This window comes from Macadamia integrifolia, chromosome 12 (genome assembly GCF_013358625.1).
Source record: "Macadamia integrifolia cultivar HAES 741 chromosome 12, SCU_Mint_v3, whole genome shotgun sequence".
Taxonomy (NCBI): Eukaryota; Viridiplantae; Streptophyta; class Magnoliopsida; order Proteales; family Proteaceae; genus Macadamia; species Macadamia integrifolia.
The window spans coordinates 16,835,673-16,857,880 of record NC_056568.1 but is presented as its reverse complement, the minus strand read 5'-3'; the positions used below and the strand labels follow the sequence as shown (position 1 = coordinate 16,857,880).

The 22,208-nt window shown below is 37.1% G+C and overlaps 2 protein-coding genes across 2 annotated transcripts; one reads left to right on the top strand and one right to left on the bottom strand.

Annotated features, from left to right (window-relative positions):
* Window positions 1-8,085: 8,085 nt before the first annotated feature.
* LOC122094757 (glucan endo-1,3-beta-glucosidase-like) lies at window positions 8,086-9,293 on the top strand. Its single transcript, XM_042665358.1, has 2 exons — window positions 8,086-8,155; window positions 8,344-9,293. The coding sequence occupies exons 1-2, from the start codon at window positions 8,086-8,088 to the stop codon at window positions 9,291-9,293; spliced, it is 1,020 nt and encodes a 339-aa protein (XP_042521292.1).
* Window positions 9,294-20,088: 10,795 nt separating this feature from the next.
* On the bottom strand, window positions 20,089-22,208 carry LOC122057005 (probable WRKY transcription factor 9). The gene is made up of 5 exons (XM_042618985.1): window positions 21,967-22,208; window positions 21,732-21,869; window positions 21,294-21,608; window positions 21,028-21,141; window positions 20,089-20,874 (listed from the first exon to the last, which is right to left on the bottom strand). Exons 1-5 carry the CDS (start codon window positions 22,168-22,170, stop codon window positions 20,197-20,199), a joined length of 1,449 nt encoding a protein of 482 aa, XP_042474919.1. The 5' UTR covers window positions 22,171-22,208; the 3' UTR covers window positions 20,089-20,196.

Genomic DNA, 22,208 nt, shown 5'->3' with positions numbered 1-22,208 from the left:
GGGGTGGGGGTGGTTACACAGGGAGGAGGTTGAGAAGTGGAGTTGGGTGTGCGACACAACTAGTTGAGGGGGCGGGTGGTTGTAGCATGCAGTGGGGTGGTGGTGGTTAAGGGTATCAATTTTAGGCCTGGCCCAATAGGCCCGAACGAGCCCTCTCGATTAAAGCCCATCCTAGACCAGCTTGATTATAATCGATTGTTCCCGATACACAATGTAAGCCCGACAGGTGCCTGACTGACCCAACTCAGCTGGACACATTTAGGCCCATTGTCTAGATGTATATTTTAATATTTTTGGTATACTGATATTTTTATCAATTATTTGAATGTAATTAAGTGTAAAGTCTTTTCTAAATTGTTGATTATTTAAGAAATATATTAGATTTTCGGAAATCTACGACAACTAAAGCCCGCTAAAGCCTTTAATGGTGCATTAGCCCGTTTAAGGCCCAATTACTACCCCGATTAGTAGAAGCCCGGTTAAAGCCTAGAGCTCGACAGGGACCAAGACACTCTTTAACTAGGTAGGTCACGGTGCAAGGGTACATGCCCACCAAGCCCGAGGAGGAGCACACTCAACACTTGAGAATGGTGTTACAGAGGTTGAGAGATCAACAGTTGTTTGCCAAGTACAGCAAGTGTGAATTTTGGCTTGAACAAGTTGGATTCCTGGGGCACGTAGTGTCTAAAGCTGGAATCGAAGTAGATCCTGCTAAGGTAAAAGCAGTAGTGGAATGGGAAAGTCCCAAGAATGTTATTGAAATTAGAAGCTTCCTGGGTTTGGCTGGATACTACCGGCGCTTCATCGAGAATTTTGCTCGGATCTCAGCACCAATGACCAAGTTGACTAAAAAGGGTGTGAAATTCGACTGGGCAGAGGAATGCGAGAAGAGCTTCCAGGAACTGAAAGAGAAGTTGGTGACTGCCCCTGTGCTGGCTATTCCTGAAGGCACAGGTGGAATGACAGTTTATACCGATGCTTCCAAAGTTGGTTTGGGTTGTGTTCTCATGCAACGCGGGAAGGTAATAGCATATGCATCCCGACAACTAAAGGAATATGAGAAGAATTACCCCACTCATGACTTGGAACTAGCGGCAGTCATTTTTGCCCTTAAGATCTGGCGACACTATTTATATGGGGAGAAGTGTGAAATATACAGTGACCACAAAAGCCTAAAATACTTCTTCACTCAGAAGGATCTGAACATGAGACAGAGGAGATGGCTTAAACTCATGAAGGATTATGACTGCGATATTCAGTATCATCCCGGCAAGGCTAATGTAGTGGCAGATGCATTAAGTCGGAGGACACAGACTGTGTCGCTCTCATACTTAGCAGTCAGCTCACCACTTGTGCAAGAGGCGATGCTAATGGATGAAACCTTCTTGTATGAAAGGGCAACCTTAGAGCTTGAACCTCAACCAGAAGACCTTAAATGGTTGACGGTATCCTTATCGGCTCTACAGGTGCATCCGGCAATTAGGCAAGAGGTGATAATGAAGCAACCCTTGGATCCTGAATTGCAGCGGATCAGAGTTAAGGTTCAAGACCAAACAGAGTTACTCCCAGATTTTACTTTAGCCAGTGATGGGGCATTGATGTTTCGAGACAGATTGTGTGTACCCGATGATTTGGATATACAAGATATGATAGTGAAAGAAGCACATAGCTCCGAGTACTCACTTCATCCAGGAAGTAACAAAATGTACAAAGACCTCAAACAGAGTTACTGGTGGCCAAGCATGAAAGTCACCATAGCTTTGTATGTGGCGACTTGTCATACCTGCCAGAAGGTGAAAGCTGAGAGGCATCGACCTTATGGTACCCTTCAGCCACTCCCAGTACCAGAATGGAAGTGGGAAAGGATTACAATGGACTTCGTCACCGGACTACCAAGTACACCTAAGGGAATGGATGCGATATGGGTGATTGTGGACCGGCTTACCAAGACTGCTCATTTCATTCCTATCAAAACCAAGTTCTCCATACCCAAACTAGCACAACTTTACATGGATAACATAGTGCGTTTACATGGAGTGCCGGTGAGCATTGTTTCAGATAGGGACCCAAGGTTCACTTCCAGATTTTGGAAAAGCTTACAGCGTGCCTTGGGATCACAGCTGAATTTGAGTACGGCTTTTCACCCACAGACGGACGGTCAGTCGGAGCGAACTATACAGATATTAGAAGACATGCTTAGGGCATGTGCAATGGAGATGAGTGGCAGCTGGGAAGAATATATACCTCTTATGGAGTTTGCATATAATAATAGTTACCAAGCTACAATTGGGATGGCTCCATATGAAGCGTTATATGGCAGAAAGTGCAGAACTCCTTTGTATTGGGATGAGGTAGGTGAACGTCGAATGTTAGGACCTGAGATGATCCAAATGACTTGTGACAAGGTCGACGTTATTAGGGAACGGATTAAAGCAGCTCAGTCCCGTCAAAAGAGCTATGCGGACACCCGCAGGAAGGAGATTGAATTTCAGCCAGGAGAAAAGGTATTTCTCAAGATCTCTCCTACTAAAGGTTTGCAAAGGTTTCGCAGAAAGGGGAAGTTGAGCCCAAGATACATGGGACCATTTGAGATCTTGTCCCGGGTTGGCTCAGTAGCCTACACAGAACAGCCAGCTGCCACCTTCGCTTGGAAATGTCCACAATGTATTCCATGTATCCATGCTGAAGAAGTACGTGCATGATCCATCTCATGTACTACCCGTGGAACCAGAGTACCTAGAAGCTGATATGACCTACACAGAACAGCCAGCTGAAATTTTGGACCGGAAGGTGAAAACCCGGTCGCAACCGCTCCATTTCCTATGTAATAGGTGCGGTGGGCTGACCATTCACTTGAAGAAGCATCTTGGGAGGTAGAAGAAGAAATGCGAGCCAAGTACCCTCATCTTTTTGATCAACCAGGTACGCAATTTCGAGGACGAAATTTTTCAGAAGGGGGGGTAATGTAATATCCCGCTTCTTAAACCCGGTCTGATTTCGTGGTTGAACCGATTTAACTATGCAGGAACCGAGCCTGAGGATATTAGAGCGGGTTCCTTATGGGCTATGATGGCACGGGTGACCTTAAACACCGGCTGGCCCGACAAGTCCGAGCCAGTGCCAGAAGAGACGGGAGTGCCCAAACCGTGTACGTGCATCTACCATAAGGCTATGTACGGATAGAACAGGTATTATATCCGTATTTTAAGGTATATACATATGCTACATCGTATGCTTGGGGTAGGGTCCGAGCCGAGGTCCGAACCCGGTCAAAATCCCATGTCTTGACTCTCGGGTGGGTATAACAGGTGGGTACACCCACCCACCTGAGTGACCCATCCAACACTATTCACTTAATTAGGAATAGTATATAAGGCTTTATGACTTCTTTTCTTTCCATTTATTACCCTCGTACGTTTGGTGAGAAAAGTAAAGAGGAGAGAGAAAAGAAAGGGAAGAAGAAGGGAAGAGGAAGAAAGGAAGGATTTCAGTGGCGCCGAAGCTCGATCTTGCCATTCCGGTGCCGGGAGAGTAATCTTCAACTCGAGATCTACCGTTGGAGGTAAGAAAAGTTGGGTTTTATAAACATTCGCCATACCCAAGCTTTAAACCCTTGATTCGAGTATGGTTTCTTGAGATCTTGTAAATACCCTTTGAAATGATGAATCTAAGGTTTAATAGATGATTTATGCGTTGATCTTGAAGGGTTTGAAGAAATATTGACAAGGTAGAAGAAGGTAAGATAGCTTTCCCTCACTTGAAGGGTTTGAAGTCATTGTTGGGCAAAGAAGGTAAGATAGCTTTCCCTCACTTGAATCTAACTTAGATCTAAGCTAGAACCATCCTATAGGACTTTAAAGGTGTGAAGAATGGGTTGAGAAAAGCCCTATTTGGATCCCCAAGGAATGGAGGGAGTTGAGAAGAAACTGGGGTTTTTCCGCCAAAACCGGCGGGTCCCTACCCGCCTGAGAGCACCCACCTGAGAGGGCAGGGGGGTCCCTGGCCAAACAGGCGGGTAGGACCGGTGGGTAGACAGCCCACCTGTCCGACCCACCTGAGTGGCCCCGAAGGTGAAGTACTAGGTCCGATCGAGCCCAAATCGGACGTGTGACCTTCTTTCGACGTTCTAAACACGATTTTGACATCGGATTTCATTAATTTTGATTCTAAAATGGTGAAGTACTAATCCCTCTCAATTATGTTAGGTTCACCAAATCCTACCCGTTTCGCTCCGGATCTCACCCGTACCGAGCGGGAATCCTTGTACGCTACAAGTAAGTGGAGAGAGGACGTTTGGCCTTGTTTCAAGGCATTTGTTTGGCATTCATATAACCATATCTAATCTAGTCATGTCATCATGAATATGCTATATAGAATAGTCATTTCACACATTGATGTGCATATGTGCTATGTTTACTTTCAAATGCAAATTGAATGTGATGTTATATGTTGAATGTGGACGTCATGTTGCATAATGCATTGATAGACTAGATGCCGTGGTCGGCTTGGAAACGAATGCATTGGTGGCCCGTGGTATGGGACACGGAGGCACTATGCAGTCGTACTACATATAGGAGCATGAGGTATTAGGATTTTCACCATCCCGTGCTACGACCCTTCCCAACAGGGGTTAAGGTGTTGGGTTGCCATTTGGGGGGAAGCAGGGGTCGCGGTTGTCGGACACTGTGGCGGTTAGGCATTACGCCCGGCGAGTCATGTAGGACAGCCGGCAACCCCGGTGGTATATTCAAGAGGGTCAATCGTACTGTTTTTAAATTGCTGGAGTCAGCACTGTTATTTCATTTATTTACATTTCTGTTGAGAGCCGGTGGACGGCATTGTCTTTATTTTTCCGAGTACTCACGGTGGGCCTTCTCCAACAGCCCTATGGGCGTATCGTGGGAGGGAGTTCGCGGCTCGTACCCGGAGTATACGCGCACTGTGGTTGTAGTAGCACTAAAACCAAGACTTAGTAATGTTGATTAGGTGTATGTGATTTAAAATGAATTGCATGGCATGTAGTGCATATGATGTGTTGTGATGTGTGGACTGTTGTGTGTGGTCCACCTCTCTACTTACTGGGCTAGTGAGCTCATTCCACGTGTACACCCCCTTTTTAGATGATTTTGCAGGTCATGCATCTGAGGAGCATGGGGTGGGCCCCACAGTCGAGTTTCCTGTATATACTGGTGGACCCCTGATGCCGAGTTTGAGCTCCAGCCTTGAAACCGAGCCGAGCTGTGTACTCTGATGGACAGCAGTTCTGAGGCCGAGCTGAGCTCCAGCCTTGATACCGAGCCGAGTTGTGTACTCTGATGATTTTGATGAATTCTTGTATATACTTGATTTTTGAACTTTATTCTTTTTGTGTATATATCATGCCTTCGGGCCCAAATGTATATAATTATTTTATCACCATTTGGGTATCAAGTATATGGGAATTATTTACAGGTAAAACTTAGTCTTCCGCTGATCTGATGAATTGATGTTATTGTGTGTATGCTGTGGTGGAATACAGTATCTGATGATCCTGGCAGGTTTGGGTTAACCGGTGTTAACTCGGTCACCGCTCCGGTTCAGGGTGAACGGGGTGTGACAAACACACTCCTTAAATAGGTAGGTCATGGTGCAAGGGTACAGGCCCACCAAGCCTAGCTAGGTTCGACTTAGACCAATCAACATCAGAAAGCACGATCCTTTAAAGCTTGAACAGTCCTGGCCCGGCCCGATTAATAAATGTTTCGGGTTGCAACATGTTTATTAGCAGGTGGTTCCTGGTACAAGGTGCTACTAGACAAACGCCTAATCGGATCCGACTGACTAAAACCCAACCCAATCTGACATGTTTAAGGCTTGTTTAAGGCCCGTTTACTAATCACGACATGTTTAATGATTGTTTAAAGGTTGATTATAACATTTTTAAAGCCTAGTTATAGCTCATTTAGAGATAAATGTGTCATTAGCCCATCCAAAGCCTGTTTAGCCCGACTACCAATAAAACTGGTACCTGACCAATTGTTTACAAATGGAACCATGCCTAGCATATGAGGACCGATTACTTAAACAATTGGTCACAGTGTAAGATCCTAAAGTGGGGAAGCTCAAATAGGCCCAACCGATTGACACCCCTGGTGGTGGCAAAAGTGGTACATAGAAGATAAGGGGGCCAAACATGTAGGAGGTTGTCACTATTTTGGGTAGTTTTCTAAACACAAACTCATTATTTTGGGTAGTTTTCTAAACACAAACTCAATTTTGTGTAATTTTGTTAATTGAAAGTGGGTAGTTTTGTTAAAGGGAAACTCAATAACTGAAAAGGTAAACTTTCGCATCTCCTTCTCCCATGGTGTTTTAAAATACCTAAATTACCCCTCTATTTCACCTAGTAATTGATTATTTCATTATTTTCACTTATATCACCCCCCTTGCAGGGAGATGGCCAGCACTCTCCTTTGCTTCTGTATTTGGATGGGTCGGTTTCCCCTTCATAGTTTAATCCATCCTAGTTATGTCAGCCTATCACGAATGCGACCATGTTCTTGCTTAGATACTTCTAGATGTGACACCTTTGTTGGGCCAACAACCTACCAACTAGTTCTAAAGAGAGACTGGATCCTCACTTGGACCATGACCTCGTGCAACATTCTCACACCATTCATTAACTCTTGGTCCCCACACCCCTTGGATGGTGTGAGATTGCTGTAGGATATCATGGTCTAGAAAAGGATCTGGCATTTTTAAAGAGTCTACAACCAATACAATCATCTGCAACTCTATTTCTTTCTTTGTTACACATGGTGAATAGTTTTCTAAATTTCATTTTATGCTCTACTCTCCTTCCAACCAATATTTTGGCATAGATTAAATTCTTCTAATGCAAAATACTAATTACACAACTAACAACAATTGCCTAGCGCAGTTGGCGAGCTGTGGTGTGCAAAAAACCGATGCTCACTAGGAGGTCTCGAGTTCTAGTCTCCTAGCTATTACCTACTTCCCTCCCTACTAATTGAAAAATAAAAAATTACACTACTAGAATATTAATTGAATTCACATATTGAGGGTGACATGAGAGTTTTAAGAAATTTGATGTCCACTGGGGTAACAATTAGCAAAGTTTTTAAATAATTTTATTTTGGGGGTACTTGTTATAGAAATATATTGTGCATTCTTATCTAATCCAATTTCCAATCGAAGAAATCATGGTAATTTTTTTTTATTAAGATCTTTTTTGATTGTGTAAAGAAGTTTTGTAATAATCATGATTTTGTAACCTATTAAAATTTTTATCATATCTGGTAATATATATATTTTCAGATGTTTTTCTTTTTAAATCAAAATGATTTGATTTTGATCTAAAGTAAAATTTAATAACCAAATTTGAAATATTTCAAAATTTACTATACAATTATATTAAAAAGTTATTACAAAAATTTGTATTTTAGTATGGAATTGATTTCACCTCTCTTACTCTCTATTTCCCTTGCAACTAGATGATCCTAAATTGGTTTAGGAAGAATAAAAGGAAATCTGATTAGACAAAATCAATTAGAGATAAGCATCAGGTCCGTGTGTATGATCAAGTTGTAGATTAACTTTGATGTTGGACGGAAGAAATCTAAATATTCCACCCAACAAACCACTTGTATTTTTTTGTATTAGTAGAAGAAATGGTAACCTTCAATACTAAATATGGATCAAATCTAAATAATATCCACAAAAATATTTTTTGGTACAGACCTGAAGCTTCAACCTCTCTTTATAAGAAGGCCAACAGTGCAGTCTCATACCACAAGAGATCTTCCTTCTATTTCAAAATTTTCTTCCAAGGTGGTGTGCGCTAGAAGTTTGCAAAATATCATATTGGTAAGAACTTCCTGCAACACCCCAAGAGAGTCCTTTTGTTTAAGCTTTCTTTTTCTTCTTTGACTTAAAAATTGTTTATCATCATGGGTTCTATTTAAACTTTATTTTTGCATGCAACACACACTTTATAACATATGAAAAATAATTATTTTTGTCTAAACTTTCTTCATGTCTACTCTGTTGCATGTATATTTGATTGGATGTTTATTGGTAGAGAAGATGAGACCAACATGGGCTGCATGGACCATAGCAATTGCAGTGGCTATTGCTTATCAAATGGGTGGCATAGGTAAATTTCTCCATCACTTCAACATCAAAATAAACAAAAAATAATCTAAAAATGAGTTGTCAATGATTCAGCTTAGGATTTGAATAGAATCCATCTTTAAAAGTTAGCCGTTAAGTAAAGGATGCCCAAGTATCTATAAGTCTTCATATCAGGTTACTCACATATCCGATGAACATGAAAATTTACAGGTGCCACACGGATTGGAGTTTGCTATGGTAGACTTGGAGATAATCTACCACCTCCTCCAGAAGTAATAAGCCTCTACAAGAAATCTAACATTGAACTAATCAGGCTCTTCGATCCGGACCCTCAAGTACTAAATGCTCTAAGGGGTTCCAACCTCTCACTTGCACTTGGTACAAGAAATGAAGATTTACAAATCTTGGCGGGGAGCCCTGAAGCCGCGACAGCGTGGATTAACACCAACGTTGTTCCATACAAAAATGATGTCCTTATAACATGGATCTCGGCCGGAAACGAAGTGATTCCAGGTCCACTTGGACAACATGTTCCAAATGCCATGAACAATCTCTACAATGCTTTAGTCTCAGTTGGCTTGAGCACTGTTAAGGTCACCACAGTTGTTCCAGGTACTGCCTTGGGTGTTTCCTATCCCCCATCTCAAGGTGCCTTCTCTGCTGAAGTGGCTCCTATTATGGGATATGTCTTGGCATTTTTAGCCAAGACCAATGCACCACTCATGATCAATGTGTACCCTTATTTTGCCTATGCCTCTGATCCAACCAACATTCAATTGGATTATGCTCAATTTGCTGACCATCCTGTGGTGACAGATGGAAATTTGAGCTATTCTAGCTTGTTTGATGCCATGGTGGACTCATTTTACTCAGCTATGGAAAAGACTGGTGGATCTAATGTTTCTGTTGTTGTATCAGAGAGTGGTTGGCCTAGTGCTGGTAATGAACCTCATTCAAGTATAGCTAATGCACAGAAGTACAACTCTAGGCTTAAGGAAAGAGTATTATCAACTACTAAGCCAGGGACTCCCAAGAGGCCAAATGCAACCTTGCAAACATTCTTCTTTGCCATGTTTAATGAAAACCTAAAACCTGCTGGAACAGAGCAACACTTTGGTTTCTTCTATCCTAATAAAGAGCCTGTATATCCCTTTTGGTAGTGTATTGATGTAATTCTGTTGGGTCATGAGAAGCAAGTTATACATTGAAAGGTTCTTTGTTTTTTTTTTTTTTTTTTTTTTTTTTTTTTTTTTTGTTTTTTGTTTTGTTTTTTTTGTTTTTGTTAACCATGGTATCCAGGCCAGCTTACGCGCACCTCGACTAATCCTTGGGGAGACTAGCACAGCAACCCACCGCCATGATTTCCACTTAAAATACAGATGCATAGATGGAGAATCGAACCTGAGACCGTGCGCCTAATCCACACAATTCCCATTTCGCCCTAACCATCTGGGCAATCCACGGGTGGGTACAGAATAAATAAGAAAACACACACAGATCACACAATGCGTACGACAGAGTTCGATCTCACAACCTCCTCCCTTGATTGCCGACTCCAAAAGCCGAAGCTATCACCACTAGGCTATCTTAATGTTAACAAATAAAGAGAAATTATTAATATTCAAGAAAAAAATCTCTATTTTATTTTTTTGCATTTGGTAAGAAATTTTACTTTCCTTCTATTGGCTTAAAAAAAAAGGATTCCAGGTTGGTGAAAAATAAACTTTCTAGTACTGGCCCTTTCTAGAACCTTGCTTTATTTTTAGGCCTCGTTCAGTTGCAAGGGGAATTAAAGGGAGTGGAATCAAAATTTTTGACTTTAAAAAGAAACTTTTGTTATCATTACCCTATGTGAATATATCATTAACCCAAAATCATTTCATAATTGGTCAGTAAATTTTTTTTCTACTTTGCATCCAAATCCAATTTGTTTTCTACTTCGCATCCAAATCCCTTTTATATAAAAAGTAAAATAAAAATATATATAAAATGTATCGTTACTAAATATGGTAAGAAATTTAACTAGTTAATAGAATCATGATGTAATGATTACAAAATTTTCACTTCTTTTCCCTTTAATTCCCCTTGCAATCAAACATAAGCTTGAGGGAGAATGAAGATATACCTTTCCCTCATGGTGGAGAGCATCTCTAGGATTGATCCCCCCAGTAGGTCAGTTCCAAGTGCCACAACCCCAGCTGCCCAAATATGTTTAGAAAATTGACATGAAAGAAATGAGTACTAATCGGTTTCATTCTCTTTGTGATAAAGAGGACCCTATTTCTTAAAAATTTCCACAAGAAATACTTAAATTTAGGATGGATTTTGGATTTCCATCAGCATTACCATATTTTAGAATCCTGATTTGCGGACTGATTTGCTCTTTGATTCAAAATATATTGTGCAGCAAGTTAGTGGTAAGGATACCCACTTTTTATTTTTTATGAAAGAAGGAACTTCATTAATTAGGAAAGATAAAAGATAAAACTTTAATATTCGGGTTAACGTTATTAATATAAGACCTATTGTTCATAGCCCTTGTAGTAATGTCATGGATAAGGAGGACCAAATCGTTGTTAGGCCCAAACCAAAAATTATATTTAAACAAAAAATTATAGATATCCAATAAAAAGGGTATTGAGTTCCAAGGCCACGATTTGGTACTCGTAAGAAAATTTAGTTCCATCTCCTTATAATCATTCCAAATCTCTCCTATTCTCCATCCTTCGTCTCATGTCTGCTTCATCCCATAGAGAATGCTCTAAGCATTGGCTTTCAAAACTTATCTTGTCATCATATAGTAGGCATATAATGATACACATTTTCTTTTTATTATAATAGAAGAATCCCATCCAGCAATATTTTCCTAGGGTCAGTGATTGCCGAACATACCAGTAATGTTGGTGTACTGCTCGACATAAACAAATTATGGAGGTTCTTATTATATATGGTTAGTAGGCACAGGGTCATGTTACCTTTCCCAAGTGAGAGATCTACACATGCATAGGATTAAGAACCAAGTAGGGATTCGACTTCACCTTGGTAAACATGACCTGATTCCGATGTGTTGCTAGAAAAATGGCATGTAATAATAAAAGTGCTAAAAAAACTATTTAAGTCATCATCAGGTACAATCATAGAGTTATAAAGATACATAATAAGAGATTGAAAAAACAATGCAGAGAGAAATTCAATTCTAAGCCGCAAATGGCTGGCTGCCCTTATCCTTTTGGTAATGACACCTATTATTATCTATTGAAGTTTCCAGTTTTATTATAAAAAAATAAAAATTGGATCCAAAAAAAAAAATTCGAAGGGGAAAGGAATAAGCATAGCTGGACCTTCCACATCTCATACTTGGAACCAAATTTGGAGTTCCATCAATTTTGAAATTAAATCCATAATATTTTGATTTGTTTTACCAAAAAAAAGTTTTGTTGTCCCTTTTAGGATATCCCCCTTGCTGTCCACTAGTGAGGTATATCTGTATAATATTTGTTTCTATTCTAATCCATTTTTCATTCATCTAAACAAAAAAAATTCTCCTAGAATTGAAAGAAATCAGAATCGGTAACCTTTTTATGTAAACGATTCAAATAAGGAAAGAGATCAACCTAAAGAGAGAAAATTAAGGTGTCAGATTCTTGATCTTATAATAAACGGGTTGTCTTGAAAATTTTCAATCCAATTGCCTGATCACATTCAGTCTGATTTTAAACCTATCCAAAGTTCCAAACGTCATTTCCTAATTAAAATTTTTGGAGCTTTCAAACTCATTAGTATACAGCTTGGTATTGTATGAAAGGATGTCAAAATCTAGTCCGAATCAGCAAAATCAAGCTGAATCAATCGATATTGAATTGAAACAATATGAGTTTATTGGATCATGTTTTGAGTTGAGGTTAATCAAATCAGACTGCAATGAAGCCCATTGGACGCTGAAGTAATTTAAAAAACCGGCTTGAAATTCATAAAAAAAAAAAAAAAAAAAAAATCATCACATGTTTTCATGCTTTTGAAAATATTTACAATAAAAATCGAAATAGCATAGAAACCAAACCGAATAATAAATCAAAATCAATGTATCCTTATTTGGTTATGTTTTGGACCCACTCTTTCTCACATTCAAACTGACAAAACTGAATCAAATAAGTCTAAACCACCATTGACATCCCACCCCTTGTTGTATGCCAACCGATCAGACATAAATACCCCTGGTTTTACTTTAAAAATCACTTTTTTTGACCATTTTATCCCTCGTCTATACCAATTCACCAATATAGTATTGATCAAAGTCGATATTAATCCGATTCCTCAAACCATGGTCCACGGTGATGCATTTGCCCTTGGACTTGGAGTATCATAGACCGATCATTTAGAAAAAGTAGCTGGACGATTTGCCTGCGGAACTCTATAGAATGGTTCTAAAACTGGGATTTGATTGGATTGGTATAGAATTTGATCGATCTCCAATTCAAACCGATCTAATACTGATACACAGGTATGGCCAAGGATAAAAACGTAATAAAAAATTGATTTTTATTAAAAAATTAAAGATAAATCTATTCAATACGATCCAATCAGACTGATTCAGATCGGTATTGACATTGATTGATCCCAAGACTGATCCCGGATTTTAGAACCTTGCTTTCTAGTCTATGCTCGAATTTAGATTCATATTACACATGCTTAGTAGTATTCAGATGTTAGTTATTGGGAACTTTCTTATCTCGTACTAATAGATTTTCAAACATAATCCAACCTATAGGCAGAAGCTAGACTCAGCCAAAGCCCTAAAATTTCTAGTACACTCAGACATTTTGAACCAATCTTGCACGAACATTAGGATAGCCTAGTGGTGGTAGTTTCAGCTTGTGGAGCCGGCACCCAGGGGAGGAGGTCGTGGGATCGAACCCTATCGTACATATTGTGTGTGTGTGTGTTTTTTTATTTATTATATACCACCCGTGGGTTGCCCAGATGGTTAGGGCGAACTGGGGATTGTGTGGATTAGGCGCACAGTCTCAGGTTCGATTCCCCATCTGCGCATCTGCGATTTAAGTGGAGATCATGGCGGTGGGTTGCTGTGCTAGTCTCCCCGAGGATTAGTCGAGGTGCACGTAAGCTGGTCCGGACACCTTGCTAAACAAAAATAAATAAATAAATAAAACCAATCTTACTGCAGAAATTGAAACTTATTACTATGTAGAAATCAAATGGAAATATGCAAACAAATAGTCACATAATGTAATACAAAGATTTATGTGGTTTGATAAAAATTTCTACGTCCACAGTGAGATGAAAACTACTTCACTAACAATAGAGAATAAGGTTATAGCCACTGATCATCCTCACATCTCTTCTTATTTAGTGAATACTCTCGCCATAAATTCATAGTAACCTTATATATATATATATATATATATATTATTTACCAAAATACCCATACAATCCTAAAAAATTCAGAATCAACGCAATCCCATGGGATAGAATATAAGACATCCTACCCACAAAAATCTCTACTTTGGCTTGAATTTTATAAAGCCTTATGTGAAATAACTAGTAGATGTCTTCACGATTTAATTGGAGGCCGTGGCGGTGGGTTGTTGTGCAAGTCTCCCCGATGATTAGTCGAGGTGTGCGTAAGCTGGCCCGGACACCATGGTTAACCAAAAAAAAAAAAAACTAGTAGATGTCTTCATCCTCATAGCTCCACAAATATACAAACCCACATCCGTCGGATGCATACCTCACTTTCAATACCGAGTAAAATTGATCGTGTCTAAACAGGACTCAGACTTCTCCATATATAGTGACCAGCTTTGTGAGAGTATTTACAAGATTGCTAGTTTGTGTGAATTTTTCTCAAATGAATATTGCCTTCAGACACAAGTTCCCAGATATTGTGAAACCTCACATTAATATGTTTTATCCTTGCATGAAACACTTGATTCTTTGTAAATATATAACATTTTGAATGTCACAGTGTAACATAGACCTTTTTGCTCTAACCCTAAATCACGAACTAACCCAACCAATCAAACCCTTTTCTTGGTAGCGTCAACTACCGTACTGTGCCTCTGTAGTAGACAATACAACTATGGACTGAATAATTACCCTCCATAAGATAAGTCCACTAGCTAACGTAAATGTACATACCATGAGGTAGACTTCCACCTGTTTGAGTCACAGGCATAGTCGAAATTGATATCCCACCAACTCAATGGAACTTCTCTTACCACTGAAATATAATACCTAGATCATCTGATATCTAAAGATTAACTTATATAACAAATGGGGAAAGGTTTCTCACAATGCGAGAGTATAGTCTCCCACCAATTGACGTTGTGGAAAAAGGTTTGTATATAAGGGGAATTTAATAGGCAGAGAGAGTGTGGGGTCCATGGATGGAATGTGAGGTCATAGGATTTACACACACTGGGTCGTTGAAATCCTTTTCTCGAAATAATATAACATCTCCAAATAAAATTTTTAGTAAATTTTATTTCACAATGCAAAATGCACTTTTCTAGCAATTAAACACCAAAAAATTCCCCTTGAGAAATAAATTTTATTTTACATTAAAAAAATCGTATTTTCCTTGCAACCAAACTGAGCTTATAGATTTGTACTCAATGAAAATGTGTGTAGAACATTCTCACTAGTTGTCCTTTATTTATTGATTTTCTTATTGACACCCCTTAAGGTGTCTATTAATTAGTAATTTGACACCCAAAAAAAATTATAATTTTGCTTTTTGTCTTTTTAGTATAACAATTTTTTTTCAATGAGGGTAACGATGTCATTTCAAAAGTTTATACAATGACAATGACACCTTTTGTTAATTGCATATCATCGAAAACCCTTTATACCTTTATTTTAAACAATTTATGAGAATAAGACAAAGAACAATTAAAAGAAAATGTCAAATGCTAAATACTTTTTTTGTATATAGAGTCAAATTCTAAATACACCTATAAGCTATAGGGGTGTCATTTAAACACCCTCTTTATTTATTTAGTTCTATTACTAAAAAAATATAAAATTGATTTTTATTTTGGTTTCCTATGAAGTATGAATTGCCCTAAGTATGGTGTTGGTCATTATTTATTTATTTTTTTTAAATAATTGTTGGCCATTATTTTTATTATTTTTTTATATGATAGTTGGTCATTGTTGTTGCCCAAATAGGGGATCAAATTTGTTTCCATATTTTAAATCAACATTTCAATTTGGCGCCCAATGGAAGGTTCAAGTTCAAGTTATTTGAAATCTCCAATTATGGGATCCAAACATACTTATACATATATCAGGTCTGAAATCCATTTGATTGTTTATATGAAATTACACTTTTTTTTTTTATGGGTGTATTGCAGAAAATGGGTTTATTGTCTTGAGAAGAAATATATAATGGTGATATAATATAATGTGATGTATTATATCAAATTTATGAATTTAACTCTAAATGAGCATTTAAAAACATTACCAAAAAAATGAAAATGGTTTAAATTTAATTATTTTAATTAAGTTGAAGTATTAATGCTTTATATATATTGGAATATGTAATCATTTACTTGATAGCTATGAATGGGGTCGGTCATTCATTATGAAATGTCTAGATTACCTTTTAGATAATACTATTAATATAAATTAATAATTATGGTATCATTAGTGTCATTTATAATTGTTTAACTATAATCAAAACGCAGTTGATCTATCAATATTAAATATTGGAATTATCCTTTAGGCTTAACGTAACTTAATTTTTTTTATTTAAAAATAACATTGTAAATTATTATTTATATACAATTTTATCTTTCCCTTATAGAATGGTCATGAATGTATACCCAATAAATTGGTTGCCTTATGAACTCAAAGCACTTTGTTTTATACCTACTTCCAAATAAATATGGAAATGTGATAAGGGTGGTCTGTTAATTATAATGTAAGATTATAGTCAATGCATGAAAATGACATAGCAATAAAATAAAAACTAACTAGTGATGATTTTGTAAATAGATAATATTAGATTTACTAATTCATAATGTATTCTCAAGAATTGGTAAAAAATTATCTTAAAGTAATAGAATCCAAAAGTTTTGAAGTATGAACCTCTGTTTGATTTTCTTATAGGTAATCACAAAAGAAATACTATAGCATACATATAAACAATTGAACATGACAACAAAACCAAACCTTAAGAAACTAAAATAAAACTCTTAAACGAAGATCACATCTTATGCTTACAAGAATGGAATGAAAAATGGTGATCATATTTTTTTTTTAAATCTTTTATTTGTTCTCCTCGCATTCGAACTTCCATTTGTACCCTTCCAAATGTTAGTGATGCATTTTAAACATGACCTCACCTTGAAATCGTCAACTCAATTTTTACCTGGTAAAATACGTAGAACATGGTTGGAATACAAAAATGAAGGTTTAGATATGATTAAGTCTTAGCAAATGTGTTGTACATATTAGTTCTCAAAGAAAAATTTGTAAATAAAAAAAAAAAAAAGGCTTCTCTTATAGCTCTTGGGTATATATGATAAAAATAGATATCAATGGAAAATGATTGTGTCAACTTTGGTTGATTAGTTTCATGAGCAAGAAAATTATCTTAGGGGTATTTTAATGATTATATTTTTCAAAAATTTTATTTACATAAATACACCTGGACACACACTGACCATGCCATTGGTTAACTAGAGAACTCACTGTACATGTAGGTTTAATCATTGCCCACACAAATTTAACCATATTATTGATTGGGAACCAAATTTAGACTCAATATCTACTAGCTTTGAGGTCTAATAAACAGATGATACAAGTATCTAGGTGTCAATTGATGCCCTTAAATTATGAAAGAGGGGATAAAATAAAATTTAATGAAAAAACTTGTATTTTTTTAAGATATTATTTATAGGGATTTTCTTATTGGCACCCCTAACGTGTCAATAAATTTGTAACTTTTTGTCATTTGTTTTATTTTCAAAATTAAAAGTCATTTAACAATATTTAGAGCATTTCTTATGGGAAATGAAAGACTTACCTTCATTGAAAAAACAGTATTAAATACATTTATGCATAAGATAAAGGATAATTAAATGAAGGTGTCAAGTTCTAAACACAACTCTAGAGGTGTCATTCAGACATTCTCTTATTTATATGTTAGTTCTAATGTCTCACACACATTTCTTTAGCTCAATTAATATAACTTAGTACCAATGGGGTTGGTAGCCTAGTGGTGAAAATGCTCCTAACCCATCACCGCTCGAGTAGGCTAGTTGTGGGTTCAAGTCTTGGCATGCCCACTATCACCCATTGGTCCTGCGGAAGTGCTGCTTGCAGTACTAGGGCTTGTCCTGGGGGCTATGATTACTACCATGGAGCACCCTTTTTTTTTCTACCAAAAAAAAAAAAAAAATAATATAACTTAGTATGTTTACCTAGTGGAATACTTATACATAAAAAAATGAAGGTTTAACTATGAATAATTATTAAGTTTTAGCATATGTGCCACACAAATTAGTTCTCAAAGAAATATTCATATTTTATTCTTTTTTTTTTGCTAGAAATTCTCAAATTTATTCAAGATGGAAAAAAAAAATTTACTCTACGAAAATCCAATAACAAGAAGAAAAATCGCCACCTTCAACATGGCCATTAGCAGGGATCCTCTTCGCTATAAAAAACTCCTTTATGAATAAAGAAATATTCATAAAAGGGAAAGAAAGAATATACTTTTCTTATAACTCTTGGGTATGAAAACATGGATATAAATGGAAAATGATTGCCTCAACTGTTGTTGATTAGTTTCACGAGCAAGAAAAGTATCTCAAAGGTATTTTAATAATTATATTTACCCAAATTTGTATCTACATAAATACACCTAGACTCATGTTTTCACCATAAGTTAGTGAACTCACCTGCATATGGTTTAATCATTCCCTACACAAATTTAACTTTTTTTTTTTTTATTAGGAATGCAAATTTAGATCCAGGATCTACTAGCTATTACTAATTAATTAAACAGGTGATACAAGTAATTGGGTGTCAATTGATGCCCTTAAATGTAAGAGATAATTTTACATAGGAAAGAGGGAGATAAGTTATATTCAATGAAAAACCTGTGTATAATATATTTATATATTAGCTCAAATGTCTCACACACACTTCTAGCTCTAGTAATACAATGGTTATATGGGGGAAAAATATTTATTTCTACAGGTAAACCAGACATTTCATAATAAATGATCAATCACTTTACATTGCCTTTTTTTTTTTTTTGCTAAAAGATGATTCTATTAAAATAAAAGGGGAAAGTACATCAACAGCAAAAGAAAAATGGAAACACGACAGAGACCGCTAGAGAAACTTGCAACCTCCACCTTCGGCATGGCCATCAGTAGAGAAAGCAAGAAACACCCTAGCAGAATCTAAATCTATGCTTGTCCATTGCATCATTTTCAATCTCCATCATGATATGACTTAGGAATGTCACAGAGATTTCTGTGATTCCTGATTTTGAAGCCTTCTTTACCAAATAATCCACAACCACGTTTGCCTCTCGAAAGCAATGTGAAATTTTCCATGAGATAGAGTTTAGATAGGGGAGAATAGCCCTCCATCGTTGGAGCACAAACCATGGGACTTGGTTCTTCTGCACAGCAGACACCACACCAGTAGAATCTGACTCAACCCACACTTCTCTTGCTCCATAGCTCTTTGCCATGGTCAGACCTTCCAAAACCGCTTCAAACTCAGCCTCGAAGATTTTTTTTATGCCTAAGTAAATACTAAATGAGTTGCAAATCTGACCCTCATTGTTACGAACAATTCCACCAACGCCTGCCCTTCCTGGGTTCCCTAGCGAACTCCCGTCAACATTGATTTTAAACCAATTCAGATGGGGTTTGCATCAATGCACTTCCAGAGCTAGAATAAACTTAGGGGCCTCTATATGTAACCCTAATTTCCTGCAGCATGAGATAACGCCGATGCTCTTCACTTCGCCCTTCGAACTGCCCAAACAAAGACCAAGCTCTTAGCGAACAAATTAAAAAATATGTGTATTATGCGTATTAATACAATTGAAAAATATTTACACAAAAGGCCGGACATTATGAGTGCTGTTTTTTCTTTTCAAAGTAATTCATATTCATTTTAACTTGATATGGGTTATGGGTATAGACTTAGGGGGATTTAATATTATGGATTTTTTTTTTAATAAACAAAACAAAAACAAATGTGTAAAATGTGTGTATAAGATATTAGAACTAACATTTATATATAAGCCTATACTTTTCACACATAAACACCATAAAAATTTAGGATAAGAGATCACTTCCTAGTCGTGTGACCCCTTCATCATCACAAGGGCCAATGAGAGAGCAAGTAAAGGCATCAATAAAAGGGATTTAAAAAAAAAAAAAAACTCAAACTCTATTCTAATTATGCTTCCTCTATTCTTGGATTTCTTTCTTAGATCCAATCTTCCTCTTCAAAAGCACCAGCTTTTGATGATAGAGATTGGGTCTTCTTTTCATTTGATTGGGTAATGTTCAGTTAAGCCTTTTGGTTTCGTTTTCAAGACTCATTCTTCTCCAGTTCTCAAGTGGATCTTGAGTAGAGTGGTGTGTGCTTCTCGAGGGCTGCTTAGGGTGCAGGAGTTTTGGGTTAAACAAAAAATATTATAATATAGGCTTTGGGGTGGTTATGTTCCTCATTTCATGAACCATCAAAGATTGGTTTTTGCTTTTAAGAGTAGTAGAAGATATAAATTAAGCTATATACACACATAAATCCTCTTATTGTGACCTTAATCCCTAGTCAGTAAAGGTTAAAGTTAGAAACAAATAAACCCTGATCTCAAAAAATGAATAAAATATATGAATTGAATCTAATATATATGACTGCTATTGAGCAGAAAAACACAATTCTAGGCGTGAGAAATCCAATTAAAATATTGTAAAATATATGTATTCCTCAATCTGTTTGTACAAAACTATAACCGATCCATCCATTATCTCTGCAAATGTTGAACAAGTAGGAAAAGACTAGTTAGAGAATCCATTTATTGCTACTAGAGCTAGTAGCTCTCTCCCCATCTGAGACAACCAAGGAAGGTCCTTTAGACTGGACTGTTGGGGTACTTTCTTTGCTGATGATTGATGTAATGGCAGCTGCAACTGCGACCTTGAACTTGGGATCAGAAGCTATATCACTCACATTTTTGGCTAATGATGAGGAAGACTTGTCTTCTTCAACCTTCCAGTACTCCCTCTTCTTATCTACTCCTCCTTGAGGGGAAACAAATAATGTGTCACTTGCAGCATCATTACTATTATGATAGCCACCTGAGCTGGTAGATGCCCAAGGAAAATTCATCATTTGTGAGGAAGTAGTAGGGGTGGTGAATTGTTGTTGTGAATTAAAAATGGTGTTTGTGAGATAAAAAACAATTCCTTTAGATGGGTCATTACTAGTACTGATGATGTTGTTGAAAGAAGGTGAATGGTGATATAGAGGATTAGTGATACTATGGTGAGAATTGGTTGGTTGCAATTGGGTGTTGTTGTTGTTGTTGTTGATGGTATTGCCTGAATTTAGTAACATGTAAGTGGCATCGGCCGACGATGTTGTTGAAGCCATTGCGGTCGCACCCACCGGTAGTGGATGGTTGTGAGTTCCTTCATAGGTTGTTATCAGTATTGACATATCTTCTAGGCATCTTTGCACCTGATAGATAAAGAATTATTCGTTATAAGAAAATTAATTACAAAACAAGTAGATTTGACTTTATGTTCTGAAAGATCATTTCCACGAATTAACATGGACTAATAAGAATTGAAATTAGGTCTCCCTGATATGATATGAGATAAAATTACTCACCTGTTTTCTCACTGGGCATCCGGGAGCAACTGTGCATCGATAATAGGCTCGAGGGCAAGGATTTCCTTTTGCAATTTTTTGCCCATATTTTCTCCATTGGCATCCATCATTCATCTACATCAATTTCAAAGATTTTTTATTAAATTTAATATTGTCTATAAGATTTCAATCCACTTTAAGCCAATTGGTTTTAAGATGGAAACCTTAACATTCTCATTGAAGCTCATTGAAGCTCATAGATAGTTTGTGAATAAATTCAAACTCACAGTGGGTGTTTGACATCTTGCTCGGACCGAAACTCTTGCTTTTCTATTGGGAGGTGCTGCAGGATGATTTGTAATTCCGGTCGTGAATTCGCTCTTTTGGAACTTATTCTCTACAGGATGAGGAACCAAATTTGTGATAAGCTCTTCTTCTTTGGATGTTTCTCTTTCATTTTTCTGCTCTACATTGGTTTGTATCCTCAATGACAGTCTCAATTCTGCAGCTTCTCTAGCATCATCAACTTCAGGTGGTAATGGAGGTGTTTGGTTCTTAATCATATTGCCTTCAGTGTGGAGTGATAGAAAGATATGTGAATCCTACATTAATAACAGAGAAAATAATAATAATAATAAATAGACTAATAACATATTTGGATTTTGAAATGAAAGAAAGAGGATTAATTAATCTAAACTGAGGAAGAAGTGAATTAATTTAATTACCTTTTTTGTGTGATTTTGTTGGATAACTGCAAATTTCATCTGGAGCTCATAGTAATCTTTCATGGTTTGCTCAACCACTTTTCTCAATACTTTGTTTTCTTCTTTCATGCGGTTCATCTCCATCTGAAGTACACATAACTATTTCAAAAGGAGAGTCAGTCTTCTATATATAAACATACACAGACAGAGAGAGAGAGAGAGAGAGAGAGAGAGAATATGGGTTTTTGTGGTGCACCTCATCTGGGTTCAAATTTTCTTGCAATGACTTCTCTTGTGGTGAATATTCTTCCTCCTCTTCTCTTGTTGTTGTTGTTGTTGCCTCCATTGGATCATCTCTCAACACTTTCTCTTCTCCTTGATCTGCTTGCCCTTCTTCTGCTTGTAGACCTTCTAGCTTCAGAGACAGATCAATTTGCTTTGCCCTTTCTTCTCTTCCCATTGAAAAATAGTTGCAGACTCTTCTCTCTCTCCCTCGTG

What these genes read in the sequence shown, in the direction of transcription:
- LOC122094757 (XM_042665358.1), top strand. Translation starts at nt 8,086, where the DNA reads ATGAGACCAACATGGGCTGCATGGACCATAGCAATTGCAGTGGCTATT. An exon ending in TTATCAAATGGGTGGCATAG is followed by an intron (nt 8,156 to 8,343) that starts GTAAATTTCTCC and finishes GAAAATTTACAG; the next exon opens with GTGCCACACGGATTGGAGTT.
- LOC122057005 (XM_042618985.1), bottom strand. Translation starts at nt 22,170, where the DNA reads ATGGGAAGAGAAGAAAGGGCAAAGCAAATTGATCTGTCTCTGAAGCTA. An exon ending in AACAAAATCACACAAAAAAG is followed by an intron (nt 21,609 to 21,731) that starts GTAATTAAATTA and finishes TTATTAATGTAG; the next exon opens with GATTCACATATCTTTCTATC. An exon ending in GATGCCCAGTGAGAAAACAG is followed by an intron (nt 20,875 to 21,027) that starts GTGAGTAATTTT and finishes TTTATCTATCAG; the next exon opens with GTGCAAAGATGCCTAGAAGA.